The sequence below is a fragment of the Pan paniscus genome, chromosome 4, assembly GCF_029289425.2.
Source record: "Pan paniscus chromosome 4, NHGRI_mPanPan1-v2.0_pri, whole genome shotgun sequence".
NCBI classification, from domain to species: domain Eukaryota; kingdom Metazoa; phylum Chordata; class Mammalia; order Primates; family Hominidae; genus Pan; species Pan paniscus.
This window is the reverse complement of record NC_073253.2, coordinates 176,260,392-176,278,399: the sequence shown is the minus strand read 5'-3', so window position 1 is coordinate 176,278,399 and position 18,008 is coordinate 176,260,392. Positions and strand designations below refer to the sequence as shown.

Genomic DNA, 18,008 nt, shown 5'->3' with positions numbered 1-18,008 from the left:
CACTTAAGCACACTCCAATTACACCTGCCCTTCAGCTTTAGGGAGCCCACTGTTTCACTCACTCCATATTTTTTCCTTCCCAATTTATCAGACATTTAACAGCCTTACTATCCTACTGAGCCTAGACTGCATGATTCATTTTGGCATAAAGACCTGATACAGGCTGGGCGCGGTGGCTCACGCCTGTAATCCCAGCACTTTGGGAGGCCAAGGCGGGTGGATCACGAGGTCAGGAGATCGAGACCATCCTGGCTAACACAGTGAAACCCCGTCTCTACTAAAAACACAAAAAATTAGCCAGGCATGGTGACGTGCACCTGTAGTCCCAGCTATTCAGGAGGCCTAGGCAGGAGAATCACTTGAACCCGGGAGGCGGAGGTTGCAGTGAGCCGAAATCGCGTCACTGCACTCCAGCCTGGGCGACAGAGCGAGACTCTGTCTGCAGGGGAAAAAACAACAACAACAACAACAAACCTGATTCATGTTGTCATCTAAACCGGATTGATTGATTGATTGATTTCTTTTTCTTTCTCTCTCTCTCTCTCTGTTTGACAGAGTCTCGCTCTGTTGCCCAGGCTGGAGTGTGGTGGCACGATCTCGGCTCACTGCCAGCTCCGCCTCCTGGATTCACGCCATTCTCCTGCCTCAGCCTCCCGGGTAGCTGGGACTACAGGCACCCGCCACCAAGCCTGGCTAATTTTTTGTATTTTTAGTAGAGACGGGGTTTCACCGTGTTAGTCAGGATGGTCTCGATCTCCTGACCCCGTGACCTGCCTGCCTCGGCCTCCCAAAGTGCTGGGATTACAGGCCTGAGCCACCGCGCCCGGCCTCTTTCGGCCTCTTTCTTTCTTTCAATGCTTTTGTTTTTGTTTTGTTTGAGCCAGGGTCTCACTCTGTTGCCCAGACTGGAGTGCAGTAGTGCGATCACAGCTCACTCACTTCCTAGGTTCAAGTGATGCTCCCACGTCAGCCTTCTGTGTAACAAGGACTATAGTGCAGCTAATTTATTTTTATTTTTTGTGGAGCTCTCCCTACATTGCCCAGGCTGGTCTTGAACTCCTGGTGGGCTCAAGTGATCCTCCTGCCTTGGCCTCCCAAAATGCTGGGATTACAGTCATGAGCCACCACACCCAGCCTAGACCAGGATTTCTCAACCTCGACCCTATTGACATTTTAAGTGAGATAATTCTTTGTTGTGGGCAGCTGTCCTATGCATTGTAGGATACTTAGTAGCATCTCTGGACTCTACCCACTACATGCAGGTAGTACCCCTCCACTAGTGGTGACAACCGCAAATGTCTCTAGACATTACCAAATGTCCCATAAGCGGACATTGCAAAATCATCCCCAGTTGAGAACCACTGATGTAGAGTCAGGGAAAGTGGTCATGTCCACATATCATCCTCTTGTAGGCACTATAGCCGGTGCCTGGCATAGGTGTTCAAAAGTGGAACACCTACTCTTGAGAGGAAGAATAGGCTTGCCTAGCTAGCACTTTATTAAAAGTACCCTGAGGGCCAGGCATGGTGGCTCACACCTGTAATCCCGGCACTTTGGGAGGCCGAGGTAGGCAGATCACCTGAGGTCGGGAGTTCCAGACCAGCCTGACCAACATGGAGAAACCCTGTCTCTGCTAAAAATACAAAATTAGCCAGGCATGGTGGCGCATGCCTGTCATCCCAGCTACTCAGGAGGCTGAGGCAGGAGAATCACTTGAACCTGGGAGGAGGAGGTTGCAGTGAGCCGAGATCGCACCATTGCACTCCAGCCTGGGCAACAAGAATGAAACTCCGTCTCAAAAAAAAAAAAAAAAGTACCCTGAGTATCAGTGGATTAATGGATATGACACCCACTACTCCCTGCTCTTGGAGTGGGACATAAACATTACCGCTGCTTATGTCACTTGGGTTTGGGAGAACAAGAACCGTGACAGATGAAACAGTTCACAAAATCAAGCTCTGGAGATTTTGAGTAATAACAATCACTTCAGCTACTCCTCAGTTCCAGCAGAGCAGTAGGGATGTCATTTTTTGTTTTCAGGTATTATGCAGAACCACTGAGTCCACAGTGGAGGCGGCCCTGGTAATATAACATCAGTCCCTAAAGTACTTTCTTAAAACCTAAGGCTCCTGCCATTGACCATCAACCCCTGGCCTCTATGCCATGCCTCCTGAAACTCCTATAAGACTTGTAGATTCTATGCTGCTTCCTACCCCCAATTCCTAACTCCTCTGAAAATTATCCTGTAACAGTGAAGTTATTGCAAATATTTGCTGGCTGGTAAAATGTGGTTATAAGAAAGGAAGCTAAAGACGCTAGTCCTCCACATTCAAGCTAATAGAACTTCATGTAACAATGGAAGTATTCTGTATCTGCTGTCTAATACAGTAGATACTACTAGCTACATATGACTTGAGCTCTTGAAATGTGGCTAGTGCACCTCATGAACTCAATTTTTAAGATAGTATTTAATTTAATTTTAATTAGCCACATGTAGCTAGTGGCTATCAAATCCTATTTAACAGCACAGTTCTGTACAACCAAAGTCTAGTTCTTCCTGGGGCCCTTGGGAGTAGCAAGTGCAAGGGGGAGGATAAAAACAGAAATGAAACAATTTTCTTTTTCCAGCTGGGAGCAGTAGGCTGTAAGGTAATATTTTTAGACATAAAAGGAGAAAATATTTTATTTTTAAAATCTGACCAAAATGATCTTGAGCCACCTATCACTTCTGATACACGTGGATCACACGGGTGACGAGACAGGAGAAAACTAGGGGAAACAAGTTAGAAAATAAACTGTATTACCTTCTCCTATCAAAAAAGGTCTGGGGCTAGAGCTGGAGCCTCAAAACAGAAGGGATAATAAATATAGGGTTTTACTTTGTGCCTGACTTTTTGAAAATGGGACGGGGGGCAAAACCTAGTATTGGAGCAGGTAAGTGGGTTCTTTCCGTGTTACAGCAGATGAGGGTGATGAGGAGCTCCTGGAGTCCTGGAAGAGAGAGCAGCCTGTGCTGACAGAGTTAATGAGAGGACAGATCTAGGAGTAACAGGGTCTGAGGAGAGGAGATGGCCTCCCAGACCATGAGAACTAAAGGTTGTGATCAATTTCATCGTAGTCTGTCCAAACCAGAGAGTCCTCAAGTGTGGTATGAGAATCCTGGGTGTGGGGCAGTGAGCTCATTTCTGCTCTTGAGAAGTGTAGGAGATGCAGCAAGGTTCCTGCTCTCAGGAGACCTGCACAGATGGAAGGAAACGTTCCCCTAAGTTATTACTTGTCTCACCCCCTCCCTCCCCCAAAGGAAGGGGAAAGATAGACACCTCGGGGGTTTGAATTAAAATAGCCCTTTGGAGGGTTTTTTGTTTGTTTGTTGTTGTTATTGTTGTTTTCCATTTTTTTTACACAGCTCCAAACAGCCAACTGAAATAAAAATAGCCTTTAAGAACAAGGAGGCTTATCCTGTATAGCGATTCCCCCTGCTGAGGTTTGTGCTTAGGCCTTCCTAACTTTCTCGTCTCATCTTTTTTCTTTTTTTTTTTGAGTTTTGCCCTTGTCGCCCAGGCTCTGGAGTGCAGTGACACGACCTCGGCTCACTGCAACCTCCACCTCCCAGGTTCAAGCAGTTCTCCTGCCTCAGCCTCCAGGGTAACTGGGATTACAAGCATGTGCTACCACACCCAGCTAATTTTTTTATATTTAAAAAAAATTAAAATGTAATTTTAATTGTTGGCCAGGCTGGTCTCGAACTCCTGACCTCAGGTGATCTGTCCACCTCGGCCTCCCAAAGTGCTGGGATTATAGGCAGGAGCCACCACGCCCAGCCATCTCCCCTCATCTTAAGGGACCAAGATCCCAACTTAGAGCCCTTTGGTTGACAATTCCAGCTGGCAGTAAGCAGAGTCCTACAAAGATAAGGAGGGATCCAGGTGGCCTGGAGAGGATCCATGGAGCTCACATCCCCTTTTTCTCTGACATCTCTTAGGCACATGGAATCCCTTCTCCTACAGCAAAGGATGTGATTTCTCAGCAGGCCCTGGCCATTTCGCCTTAGTGTGAGCAGAGAGGACTGCCCTTCATCCCTCATACAAATTTGAGCTAGCCAGCCCCAGGGTTCCATTCTGACCTTTTTCGCACTCTGGTTCATATGAAGTCCTCTCTCCAGTAGAAAGCTGAGAAAATGAAACTTGGGTCATTTTTTGTTTCTCTCTACCATCTAATGCTACTTTAAATCCTTTGACAAGGAGGCTAGAAGCTTGACTTCTCCCTGCATTTCTTTTTTTTTTTTCTTTTTTTGAGATGCAGTCTCCCTCTGTTGCCCAGGCTGGAGTGCGGTGACGCAATCTCGGCTCACTGCAACCTCTGCCTCCTGGGTTCAAGTGATTCTCCTGCCTCAGCCTCCCAAGTAGCTGGGATTACAAGCATGCACCACCACGCCCAGCTAATTTTTGTATTTTTAGGAGAGACGGTTTTGCCATGCTGGTCAGGCTGGTCTTGAACTCCTGACCTCAAGTGACCCACCTGCCTTGGCCTCCCAAAGTGCTGGAATTACAGGCATGAACCACCGCGCCCGGCCATCCCTGCATTTATTATAGTCCTGTCTGGACCATCCCCTTTCCACAGCCTCTGACTCTGTATCAGCCAAAGCACCCAGGCCTAGCCCACAGTCCATCTCCCAAGGAAGCCCCAACAGACAACAGAATGCTTTCTGGGGGACTGCTAGACGTCAGACTTCTGCCTAAAATTTATGCTGAATCTTTATCAGGAAAATAAACATTTTTTTAAAAAGTTAATGACCAGGCTGGCCAACATGGTGAAACCCTGTCTCTACCAAAAAAGACAAAAATTAGCCAGGCATGTAGTCCCAGCTACTCGGGAGACTGAGGTGGGAGAATTGTCTGAACCCAGGAGGCGAAGGGTGCTGTGAGCCAAGATGGCACCACTGCACTCCAGCCTGGGTGACAAGAGTGAGACGCTGTCTCAAAAAAAAAAAAAAAAAAACCGCAAGTGATCTCTGATCTCTTTGTAAGATTTGTTCCAGGAACTGATTTAATTTCACAGCCGACCTCACTAAGAGTGGGACAGCACCTATACTTGTACTCCTGTTTCCTGGTCTCCAAACTTTTTGTGCTTAATTTTTTTTTTTTCTTTTTGAGACAGGATCTTACCCTGTCACCCAGGCTGGAGTGTAGTGATGTGATCATAGCTCACTGCGGCCTCCAACTTCTGGGCTCAAGCGATCCTCCTGCATCAGCCTCCTAAGTAGCTGGGACTACAAGCGTGCACCACCATGCCTGGCTAAAATTTTTAAAAATTTTATAGCGATGGGGTCTCACTGTGTTGGTCTTGAACACCTGAGTTCAAGTGATCCTCACCTCAGCCTCCCAAACTGCTGGGATTACAGGTGTGAGCCATGCTCAACCAAAGAGCTCCTATATACAGAGGCCAATTCTAGACACTGGAGTGAAGGAAGTAGTGTAGGGATGAGAGAGCCCTCTTAGTCATAAGGTCTTTAGTAAGTACTCAGTCCCTCCTTTAGTGCCACTTCGTAGGAATCTTGCACCACCACCCCCAGCTAAATTTAGGGTCCCCCTAGAGACCTTCCTGTACAGCATCTCAGCCTTTGGCTTGACTCATTTGTCTTGATTACTGCAGTGGCTTCTTAACTCTTCTTGTCTCTAGTTTTACTCCTCCAACCTAGCCTGCACCGTGACAATAAATGCATTTTTAGCAGGTAGCAATAAAAACTTGTCCTAAAAAAAGAAGCAGTCTAGGCAGGACAGTGCTGAGATCAGACTTTTTTTGTTGTTGTTGTTGTTCAGATGGAGTCTCACTCTTATCACCCAGGCTGCAGTGCAGTGGCATGATCTCTGCTAACTACAACCTCCACCTCCCCGGTTCAAGCAATTTTCCTGCCTCAGCCTCCCGAGTAGCTGGGACTACAGGCACGTGCCACCAGGCCCAGCTAATTTTTTGTATTTTTAGTAGAGACGGGTTTCACCGTGTTAGCCAGGATGGTCTGGAACTCCTGACCTCGTGATCCGCCTGCCTTGGCCTTCCGAAGTACTGGGATTACAGGCGTGAGCCACTGCGCCTGGCCGAGATCAGACTCAAAGAAACTACTCTAGGCTTCAGGACAAAATCCAGATCCCTTAGCAGCAAGGCCTTCCAAACTAGGGCTCCTTGACCCTCAGGGGTTTCACTCCCTCCTAAGGAGCCCTCAAAGCTATCCCTACCTTACCTCTGCACCTATGCTGATCCCTCTGCCTGGAACGCCCTTCCTTTAACTACTTGACCTTTACTTTTCAACCCATGAGGCTGGCCACCAAAATTAGAATCTTCCACAGGCCAAACCCTCCACTGGGTGGTGAGAATGCAACACTTAGCAGAAACAGAGCAGTCCTTGTGAGGAGACACCTGAGGGATAAGAAGAACCAGTATACACTACACCACCGCTGTGAAAGCATGAAACAAATGTGACCTAGACCTGAGGGTCCCAGAGGCTTCCCTGAACAGGCAACCTAAGCTGAGACCCCAAGAAAGCTTAGATTGAACCGAGAGGGTTGGGGAGGGATGTGATGGGCCTTCCAGGCAGAACAATGTGTGTTCTGTGTGGGAGAGAACTAATGAGTTTGGAGGAAGAGGGGAGGCCCAGTCTGGCCACAAACACAAGAGTATGGGACACGCCAGAGGAAGCCACACGGATTTTGCAGGGAGACAGTAAGGATTTTGGTCATCATCTTAAAAGTACGTAAAGTACGTGGGAAAGCCTCCTGCCCAGGGTTTTAGCTGGCAGTCAGCAGGCCCTCTGGTCCTGGCCACGCACCTTTCCCTCAGCCTCACCTCAGCATTCAAGGGAAAACCTGCCACCGCGCAAGCCCTCCAGGGTCTGGAATGCTGGCAGGAGGGGATGGATGCCTCTGCTCCTGGAGAAAAGGGCTCTGGCAGGGAAGCCTGAGGGGCTGGTTCCAACTGTACAGGTCCTGTGGACTCCTCAGAAAAGGAATGGTGAGATGGATTTTCATAGGAGAGCCTCTCCAATTTCTCCTTGGGACTTTTTTTTTTTTTTGAGACGGAGTCTCTCTCTGTCGCCGAGGCTGGAGTGCGGTGGCGCCATCTCGGCTCACTGCAAGCTCCGCCTCCCGGGTTCACGCCATTCTCCTGCCTCAGCCTCCCGAGTAGCTGGGACTACAGGCGCCCGCCACCACGCCCTAATTTTTTGTATTTTTAGTAGAGACGGGGTTTCACCGTGTTAGCCAGGATGGTCTCGATCTCCTGACCTCGTGATCCGCCCGCCTCGGCCTCCCAAAGTGCTGGGATTACAGGCGTGAGCCACCGTGCCCGGCCTCTCCTTGGGACTCTTACCTTGTATGGAATGGAAGTGGTGCCTCTGGGGTCCCAGACACGGGAGAGAGGAAGCAGCCCAGGGGCTGGGAGAAGTGGTGAGACCCAGAAGAACGGTGGACCCAGTCAGGAAGGGTCCTGCCAGCAGGGCGTGGGCCAGCCTCGGGGTCTTCCCCAAAAGGCAGGTAGGGGCCTCCAGCAAGCTTCCCACCTCCGTGAGGCTGGAGAAGAGGCCCCCTGGATGAGAAGGAAGAGGCCGGCAGGCCCGGCGGGCGCAGGCACAGGTAGACTTCTGGTGGGAAAAGCGTGACTCAGCCTCCTCCGGCGGCTGCAGGACGTCCCCCCGCTAGAAAGGGCCGGGCTCCCTTTGCTGACCCAGAGTCAACCCAGCGATTCCTCCCGGGGAGGCGGGGGGCCCCTGCCCCGGCCCCGGCCCAGAGCGCATGCCTATGCCGGGAGCTGGGCGAGGACGGGGCACAGCCACAGCTGGGTGCCCAACGGGAAAGGCGGCCGTTCCCCCTCAAGCTGCACCTGAAGGGGTCCCCAGGGTCGAGGCCACTTCTTCGGCTCAGGGTTGACCTTCAGTGACCACTGTGGCCTGCGGGCATCCCCTGGGAGGGACGGAGGGGGATGGAGGAAAACTCCAAAGGGAAAAGCCGAATCCTGCAGGGTCTGGTCGTTGGAAAGCCAACCATACAGTCAGCCCTCCCTCTCCTCGGGCTGCCATCGCCATCCGGGTCCACACGGGCTCTAAGACAAAACCCCAATTGCCCCCAAGGCCCCATAGGAGGGGCGCTGCCAGAATCGCCTATTTTTAGTGAAAGAGAACAGGGCCGGGAGACGGCGGCAGGGGGTCGGAGCATTCCCGAGGTCTCGGTCTGGGTGTCGCGAGGCAGGGAAAGAGGGCGGCCCCGGAGCGGAGCGGAGCGGGAAAGGGGGCGGGGCAGGGTGGGGCCGGACGTGGCAACCTCCCGCTTCCGGGACAGGGACCCGCGGCGCGGCAAGGCCTTTTCCTTGGGCGTGGGTGGGGACCTGGACTCCCTGTGGAACGTTTAAGAAAAAGAGAACCGAGTGAGGTTTCGCGAAAGGAAAAAAAATGTAACTGTGATCTAGTGCTGTTGGCGGCCGCGAATGGAGAAACCGCGTGTTCTCGAGGACAAATTGGAACTCCTCGGCGTTTTAGGTCCCCAACCCGGGAACCCCTCGCACCGCGAATCTCAGTCCACAGCGGGAGGCGGGTGTGGTCGTTCACCTATTTGTGCCCGAGGGCTCAGGGAGGCGCTGGCATGACCCGAGTGGGGGGCAGCAAGCTGGTTAGCGGGAGGGTGAAGGCAGGGGTCTTCCACGACCACCACAATCACCTGGGTAGGGATTGAGTCCCGTAAGAACAGTCAGCTGGGGGTGCCAAGGAGGCAGGTGATGTATACAAACCTGGAGCCTTAGGATGGTCCACAGGCTGCGGAGGACCACAGCCAGGACAACGTCCCGGAAAGCCCAAGGGAGACTGCGGCGGAAGGCAGGGGAACCTACAGAGGACCAGGCGAGCAAGCTGTTTCAGGGAGGGATCCTGGCCTTCTCTGCACACCTGGGCGTCTACAGCCTCCGGCAGCTCTGCCACCGTCCCTCGCCTGTCTTCTGCCTTTACGCAGGCTTTCTAGCAGACATTGCCAAGGTTCTTCTCCAGGCCTTCAAGGCCCTAGGTTAACTGCACCCTCCATTTCCCTGCTCTGTCCTCAGCCCCTCCACACTCCAGCTCAATACGTTGGCACTAACTCTTCCCTCCGATTGAAATATTTTTCCCCCATTTGACTTCCCTCCACAGGAACATTATTCTCCCATATACCCGCAGGGCTCTCTCCGTGTCTCTGTTCCAGTGTTCTCCCCTCTTCGCATACCGTAGGAAGTAAACTGCAAATAAAACAAACCAGGGTCCCCCCTCTGTCTTGTTCACAGCTGTGTCCCCAAGACCTAAAATAAGGCCTGGCACCCAAGAGGTGCTAAGTTTCACAACATTTACTCTGCCTTGTTCAGGGCGCTTTACATTTGCTTCTTTACTTTCCACACCACCATGTAATGTAGATACTAATATTATTTCCAATCTCATTTCACAGATGAGAAACGAAAGTTGATAGATGTCACAAATAGAAAAGTATATACTTAGGTATAATGCCCCCTTTATTTTGCATAGATGTTGGTGGCTGCTATCATCCTGATCTGTGCCCCTGTTTAAAACTACTTGAATAGACATGGTGCCAACACTGTCTCTCATAGTCAGAGATGGGTGAGAATGGGAGCCATTACTTATTTAAATTCCTGCGGTCGAGCGGAAGGCAGAAGGACAGTTAGGTATCCGTGTTCCACCGCTTCCCTGTCTGGGCATGTCCTTCAGGGCACAGTTGGACCCCCAGACCCCTGGGCTTTTGTGTACGCTGGCTGGGCCCAGAGAGAGCTTTCCACTAGATGTCCCCAGAAGTCAGAACCTTAAGGTCCTCCTTTGGGCATTTTCGTTTCTGCGAGAGCTTCCCGTGTTCTGGCCTAGGCAGGAACGGATTGGCAGTCTAGCAACACACAGGGCAATTTTTACTTTATTATTTTATTGTATGTATGTATTTATTTATTTGAGTCGGAGTCTCGCTCTGCTGCCCAGGCTGGAGTGCAGTGGCGCGATCTCGGTTCACTGCAACCTCCGCCTCTCAGGTTCAAGGGATTCTCCTGCCTCAGCCTCCCGAGTAGCTGGGATTACAGGCACCCCCCCACCACGCCTGGCTAATTTTAATTTTATTTATTTATTTATTTGGAAAGAGGTTGCATCATGTTGGCCAGGCTAGTCTTGAACTCCTGACCTCAAGTGATCCACCCGCCTCGGCCTCTCAAAGTGGTAGGATTACAGGCATGAGCCACCGCGCACGGGAAAAGGGGACCATTTTTAGCTCATCCAGAGTAACCCTCTCCTGCCTTAGTCCAGCCTGGACTAAGTCCTTCCGGAGTTGGTGTGCATCAGAACAAAAACCTCGTGAGGGGAGAACACCCTCCGGAAGCACAGTTTTAAAGTTTATTTTTAACATTTTAATACTCTACTTTTTAAATTGCCCATCGTTACCCACGATAGTGAAATGAAAATTAAGCTCCCCTGGGGTTGCCCCGTCAACCCTCCCCGCACCAAGTGGAACAGGCGGAGCTCGAGCTATGCCACATAGGGGCGGGGAAGCAGCCAGGCGGTCCTCACGGGAATGTGCCGTACACTTCACCTCTTTCGCTTCTCGCTCTACATCATCCCTGAGAAGCCTTTTTAAACACTTGAATGTGCTTGTTTCAGAGTGTATTTGTAAAGTGCAGTCAGATTTTGTTGTACGGAAGACGGGACTGTGATGCCGTGCAATTTCCCTCTGCCTTTTGCATTACATGGCGCCGCCATCTTGAGCAGAAAGGTATCATGGGGCTCGCCATTTTGCATGGTCGAGCGGGTATTTCCGGTTCCGGCGGGGGGCTTTTCTCTCTCTCTTTCACTGCAAGGCGGCGGCAGGAGCGGTTGTGGTGCTGGTTTCTCTAAGCCATCCAGTGCCATCCTCGTCGCTGCAGCGACACACGCGCTCGCCGCCGCCATGACTGAGCAGATGACCCTTCGTGGCACCCTCAAGGGCCACAACGGCTGGGTAACCCAGATCGCTACTACACCGCAGTTCCCGGACATGATCCTCTCCGCCTCTCGAGGTACGGACTAAGGTAGATTTCAGGACCCGAGATTGCAGGGCTGGGGGATTCCGCGTGTCGTGTAGGGGATTCCGCGTGTGGTGTGGCAGGCCGGTGGCGCGCGAGCTGGCGGGGACTGACAGACTTCTCTGCCCCATTGTGAATTGGGGCGTGCGGACCCGAGCCTAGGCCTCAACCCGGGCGAACCACATTGCAGATGAGAACCTACGTGTACATCAGCTCGCAGCTGCTAGGAGGGTTGGAGAGTTGGAAACTTTAAAAATATCTTTTGCCTTCTCCTTCGTAGTGTGGCCGGGGGCCTACGGGCCGGGCGGGGCGGTGATGACCCCAACATGCCATCTGAGTGTCGGTGCTGAAATCCAGAGGCTGTTTCTGAGCTGCCGCCCGGCCCAAGGCTCGTGGGGAGGCAGGTGGACTCCGGAGGACCTCGTGGCTCAAGTCTCGGCCTACTTTTCCTGCCCCTGGTTCTCCCCGTCCCTATCCCTGTGTTCCTGACTGCGTTTAGACGCTTCTTGTGCTTCCGCTTTGCTGCTACACTGTTAAGAATTGTCTGACTTTTGAATCATGTCTGGCTGTTAATCGTAAAATTTGTTGAGTGGGACAGGTTTCAGTAAAAGCATCCAATCCTGTAGCGCCTGAAGTGGCTTTTCCAGCATTCATTACTACATTTCTGTCGGCCCTCAGAGGTAGGCATAGGAGGCCCCAGCTACTCTACAGCCACAAACTGCTGTGCATTTGGTTGCAGAGAAGACACAAAGTGGCTGTTGAGTTCGTCTGAGTTTCAGGAAAGGGTGTCTGTATTTCTGGCACCTAAATTAAGTTCTCAGGATACAGGCCGGGCGCGGTGGCTCACGCCTATAATCCCAGCACTTTGGAAGGCAGAGGCGAGTGGATCACTTGAGATCAGGAGTTAGAGACTAGCCTGGCCAATGGTGAAACCGCATTTCTAGTTAAAAAATTAGCCAGACGTGCTGGCAGGTGCCTGTAATCCCAGCTACTTGGGAGGCTGAGGCGGGAGAATTGCTTGAACACGGGAGGTGGAGTTTGGAGTGAGCCGAGATCATGCCACTGCACTCCAGCCTGGGCGACAGAGCGAGACTCCGTCTCAAGAAAAAAAAAAAAGTTATCAGGGTACAGTTTACCTCTACGTGCGTTTTTAGTCTGGAATAGAGCCACTCAGTCCTGGTCTGTAACTGCTCTTGTCTGTTCTTTCCATCCCTCCTTAAGCGTCCTTAGTTGTTGTTAACCCACTCATGACCTTGACACTTAGTGAATTATCCAGTGTGTTAACAAACGGGCTGCGGGTTCCTCACTGATTTTTCTTCTGTTTTACCTCCTTTAGATAAGACCATCATCATGTGGAAGCTGACCAGGGATGAGACCAACTATGGAATTCCACAGCGTGCTCTGCGGGGTCACTCCCACTTTGTTAGTGATGTGGTTATCTCCTCAGATGGCCAGTTTGCCCTCTCAGGCTCCTGGGATGGAACCCTGCGCCTCTGGGATCTCACAACGCAAGTAGCTGCTCACTTAGCTCTGGGGCCTTGGGAAAAATCTGGGCAGAAATGAGGTGGATGCAATTGGCTGGTTTCCCAGGGGAGATCCAGTCCATTTGGGAACTGGAAAGCAGAGCACACCTACAGAAGATGTTTGGCCTCCCTCACTTTAAATAAGTTACTCAGCATTGCTGAGGAGTGTGGCTGAACATTTTTGCCAGGTGCAACAGTTCTGAGTGGGCAGCAGTTTGAACATGTTTTACCTTGAAAGCTCAGGTAATTGGCAGGTGGAATTAGAGGGTCCTGGTGATGACAGATGGCATTGTCAACCAATCCCCAAGTGGGAGTGAGGACATGTCCTGCAATTCTGAAGGGATTCTCTGTCACTTGGCTCTTCTCTTTCATATACTCAGTCACTTGACTCTGTGATCAGAGCCAAATCCAGGGTTGTATGAGTGATGCAATGAGACAGAGACAAAGCCCAGGAAATGGGTCTGACCGTTGAATGAGAGTGTTTGCTAAGTCTGAGAATGACAAACTCCTCCCTCTCAGGGGCACCACCACGAGGCGATTTGTGGGCCATACCAAGGATGTGCTGAGTGTGGCCTTCTCCTCTGACAACCGGCAGATTGTCTCTGGATCTCGAGATAAAACCATCAAGCTATGGAATACCCTGGGTGTGTGCAAATACACTGTCCAGGTAAAGTGAGCCATCTCCAAGGATCTCTTCCACCCTCTTAACCTTTGCCTTTTTTTTTTTTTTTTTTTGGCGACAGTCTCACTCTGTTGCCCAAGCTGGAGTGCAGTGGCGCAGTCTCGGCTCACTGCAACCTCTGCCTCCCGGGCTCAAGGGATTCTGGTGCCTCAGTCTCCCGAGTAGCTGGTACTACAGGTGCGCAGCCACCACGCCTAGCTAATTTTTTGTGTTTTAGTAGAGACAGGATTTCACCATGTTGCCCAGGGTGGTCTCAAACTCCTGGGCTCAGGCGATTTGCCTGCCTCGCCCTCCCAAAGTGCTGGGATTACAGGCGTGAGCCCCCACCTGCCTATCTTTGCCTTTTTTTTTTTTTTTTTTTCTCGGAGACAGTTTCGCTTGTTCCCCAGGCTGAAGTACAATGGCGTGATCTCGGCTGACCACAACCTCTGCCTCCTGGGTTCAAGCAGTTCTCCTGCCTCAGCCTCCCAAGTAGCTGGGATTAGAGGCATGCACCACCATGCCCGGTTTTGTATTTTTAGTAGAGACAGGGTTTCTCCATGTTGGTCAGGCTGGTCTTGAACTCCCAACCTCAGGTGATCTGCCCGCCTCAGCCTCCCAAAGTGCTGGGATTACAAGCGTGAGCCACCGTCCCCCGCTTTCTTTGCCTTTTTAAAGTCTTGTCTGGGCTGGGCTCACGCCTGTAATCCTAGCTCTCTGGTAGGCCAAGGTGGGAGGACTGCTTGACAGGAGAGCAGCCTGGCCAACATAGTGAGACCCCATCTATTTTAAAAAAATTTTATTTATTTTTTTTCTTTTTTGAGATGGATTCTGGGCTAGATCGCAGATTTGGGATCGCTGATTGGGGGCTGGATCGGGGATTTGGGGATGGGCGGGGGGTGGTGAAAAGGTGAAAGGGAGTTGCCGCAGCTCAGAAGCCGATGGTTGGGTGTCTGAGAAGATTACAGGCGTGTGCCATCATGCCCAGCTAATTTTTGTATTTTTAGTAGAGATGGGGTTTCACCATGTTGGCCAGGCTGGTCTCAAACTCCTGACCTCAGGTGATCTGCCCACCTCAGCCTCCCAAAGTACTGTGATTACAGGCGTGAGTCACCGTGCCCGGCCTTATCACTACTATTATGTTTTGTTTTGTTTTGAGACAGTCTCATTCTGTCGCCCAGGCTGGAGTGCAGTAGTGCGATCTCGGCTCACTGCAAGCTCTGCCTCCCGGGTTCACGCCATTCTCCTGCCTCAGCCTCCCGAGTCGCTGGGACTACAGGCGCCTGCCATCAGGTCTGGCTAATTTTTTGTATTTTTAGTAGAGACAGGTTTTCACCGTGTTAGCCAGGATGGTCTTGATCTGACCTCATGATCCATCCACCTTGGCTTCCTAAAGTGCTGGGATTACAGGCGTGAGCCACCACACCAGGCCCTATTATTATTATTATATTTTTTTTGGAGATGAAGTTTCACTTGTTCGTTGCCCAGGCTGGAGTGCAATGGCACAATCTTGGCTCATTGCACCCTTCGCTTCCTGGGTTTAAGCAATGCTCCTGCCTGAGCCTCCCCAGTAGCTGGGATTACAGGCACCCGCCGCCACACCTGGTTAATTTTTGTATTTTTGGTAGAGACAGGGTTTCACCATTTTGGCCAGGCTGGTCTCAAACTCCTGACCTCAGGTGATCCACTTACCTCGCCCTCCCTGGGATTAGAGGCGTGAGCTTCTGCGTCCAGCCACCATCTCTAAATTTTTAAAAAATTTTCTTGTCTGGAATCTAAAGGGATTCTATTGAGCTTAAAGGTTTGGGTTCTTGGTTTTTGAAAGGTGCTGCCAGCCATCATCCTACTGAGGGGTAGGGCTGGGAGATCTAGCATTTCATGGGATAGGACTGTTTGCCCTTATTTCCTTTTCATCTTCTGTAGGATGAGAGCCACTCAGAGTGGGTGTCTTGTGTCCGCTTCTCGCCCAACAGCAGCAACCCTATCATCGTCTCCTGTGGCTGGGACAAGCTGGTCAAGGTGAGTGTCAAGCCAAGGCAGGGGCGGCTTTACCAGTCAGGGTGTGCTCCCAGGTGGTCATACACTCCAAGTCCTGTGGAAAGCTTTACAGATTCCCTCAGTTGACTCTTTCCCTTGTCACATGGTCTGATGTCCCTTGTAAGTCAGCACACTGCATTGGATATGTGTTATAATCTAACGTGAAGTGGCCAGGACATGTTACTGAATGAGAAATGGCTACCGTATCCAGAAGTGCCAAGCCCTTTTTTGTTGGGCCTGACCCTAGCTCATCAAGAGCTAGGATGTTCACCTGTCAACCGCACGTCTATGCAGGTATGGAACCTGGCTAACTGCAAGCTGAAGACCAACCACATTGGCCACACAGGCTATCTGAACACGGTGACTGTCTCTCCAGATGGATCCCTCTGTGCTTCTGGAGGCAAGGTATTTGGGGACAAGGCGTCTCCTACTCAGTGGAAGACAGCGTCATGGAAGGAGCACTTAGCCAGCGTCTCTAACGTAAAATGGCAAACGTTAGCCAAGATGGTTTTAGGAGGATAATGAGATAATGGCAATCTGAGAATATGTTTCCAAAGATTACTTTCAGCAAATGACAGTTAAGGCATACTATCTGGAAGAAAAAGATGATTTTCTATAAGCCTGTGGGGTTTTTTTTGGTTTTTTTTGTTTGTTTGTTTTTTGTTTTTTTTTTTTTTTTGAGACGGAGTCTCACTCGGCTGCCAAGGCTGGAGTGCAGTGGCGCGATCTCGGCTCACCGCGACCATCTCCCGGGTTCAAGCAATTCTCCCATCTCAGCCTCCCGAGTAGCTAGGATTACAGGCACCCGCCATCACTCCTGGGTAATTTTTGTATGTTAGTAGAGACAGGATTTTACCATGTTGGCCAGGCTGGTCTTGAACTCCTGACCTCAGGTGATCCGCCCACCTCGGCTTCCCAAAGTGCTGGGATTACAGGCATGAGCCACCGCACCCAGCCTAAAGTTGGCTTCTTGAAGCAGTTGATGAGATTGGGATCCTGGTTTTCAGAAATGCTTGGAGTGAATTATGTAAGTTGGGAGGGGTTTTTTGATGGGGTTGGTAAGGTCTTACGTTAAAGGAAAGGTATACAGAGATAAATATTGGTACTTGAGTCATTAGCTTTCAAAGAAGCCTGGGGTAATGGAGGAAAGGTAAGAATTGATTCTGACAGAATCTTGAGATGGGCAGAATTAACATCTGGAAGAGGTCACAGCGTCCTGATTTACCTTACCTGTGTCCAGGATGGCCAGGCCATGTTATGGGATCTCAACGAAGGCAAACACCTTTACACGCTAGATGGTGGGGACATCATCAACGCCCTGTGCTTCAGCCCTAACCGCTACTGGCTATGTGCTGCCACAGGCCCCAGCATCAAGATCTGGGTGAGTATGGGTTACAGTTGACTGGGTACCTGGCTGCACTCTGAGCCCTGACAATGTTTTGGTTATTATATATGCCATCTGGCTCCCACCTGGGAGCTAAGCTTTCTCAGCCTCCACGTAATTGACATTTTGGTCTGGGTAACTCTGTTGTGGTGTGCAGTCCTGTACATTCCAGGATGTTCAGCAGCATTTCCAGCTTCTACTAGATGTCAGTAGCAAACCATCCTTCCACTAGTGGCAACTGAAAATGCATGTAGGCATTGATACATGTACCCCAGGGAGCAAAATCATCCCTTTTTAACTTGAGAATCTTGAGGGGCTTTTAAGAGGGGACTCTCTGATTGGTAAGTCTTAAGGTTGCTTTTGCCCTGTTCCCCAGGATTTAGAGGGAAAGATCATTGTAGATGAACTGAAGCAAGAAGTTATCAGTACCAGCAGCAAGGCAGAACCACCCCAGTGCACCTCCCTGGCCTGGTCTGCTGATGGCCAGGTAAGTGGGTCTGTCCTCTCAGGTGATTCTGCTTCCAGTTAATTTTCTCCCTCTCATTCTGTTAGTATATCTAGTCTGTCAGACACAAGAGCAGTGTCCTTGGCATAAAGTGAAATGACAAGCCAGGTTGATGAGGATGCCCTCGTTTGCCATGCCAGTGAATGTGTTTCTGCATCAGAGGGAAGACTGATGTGGAACGCAGTGGCTGTCAGCCTTCAATTAATACCTTAATTAATCTGACCAGTTTTCAAATGTCTGGAGCCTTATCACCAGCTGTTTCTTCCTCAAGGAATACATAACCACCACTTACAATCTGGCTGTTAAAATGAGAGCGGTTTCTTATAGTCTACCCAGCGTTGCGGCACATGCCTACTGGAGGCTGAGGTGGGAGGGTCTCTTGAACTGCAGGGGCTTAAGGCTGTAGTGAGCCAGGATCGCACCCCTGCACTCTAGCCTAGACAATGGAGCAAGGTGGATGGATCTCAAAAAAAGCCACTTGTGCTGAATCTAGTGAGACTGCAGAATTTATGCCAGCCTGACCTGTCACTGTCATTTCTTCCCTGCAGACTCTGTTTGCTGGCTACACAGACAATCTGGTGCGAGTGTGGCAGGTGACCATTGGCACACGCTAGAAGTTTATGGCAGAGCTTTACAAATAAATTTTAAAAAAACTGGCTTTTCTGACTTTTAGGTTTTTTTTTCTTATATGCAAAAAAGCTCCATTCTATCTACATTGCTTACACATTAAGTTTGCACTAGCGAACTGGATGCAAGGTATGGACTAAGTAAACAAGGCTTTGAGGGGTAAGGGGAGCTGTCCGTCTAAGTTCTCAGGATTGGGGTAGCATCAGGTGGGAT

The 18,008-nt window shown here is 50.6% G+C and overlaps 1 protein-coding gene and 2 non-coding genes across 3 annotated transcripts; all 3 read left to right on the top strand.

Annotated features, from left to right (window-relative positions):
• Positions 1–1,692: 1,692 nt before the first annotated feature.
• On the top strand, positions 1,693–17,826 carry RACK1 (receptor for activated C kinase 1). Its single transcript, XM_008956905.4, has 9 exons — positions 1,693–4,858; positions 5,957–11,052; positions 12,395–12,566; positions 13,101–13,248; positions 15,166–15,261; positions 15,574–15,684; positions 16,520–16,660; positions 17,040–17,150; positions 17,717–17,826. The coding sequence occupies exons 2-9, from the start codon at positions 10,710–10,712 to the stop codon at positions 17,780–17,782; spliced, it is 1,188 nt and encodes a 395-aa protein (XP_008955153.1). The 5' UTR covers positions 1,693–4,858; positions 5,957–10,709; the 3' UTR covers positions 17,783–17,826.
• On the top strand, positions 11,365–11,432 carry LOC112439959 (small nucleolar RNA SNORD95). Its single transcript, XR_003028177.1, has one exon. It is a non-coding gene; the product is annotated as a small nucleolar RNA SNORD95 (small nucleolar RNA).
• Positions 12,848–12,926, top strand: LOC112439935 (small nucleolar RNA SNORD96 family). Its single transcript, XR_003028155.1, has one exon. It is a non-coding gene; the product is annotated as a small nucleolar RNA SNORD96 family (small nucleolar RNA).
• Positions 17,827–18,008: the final 182 nt, after the last annotated feature.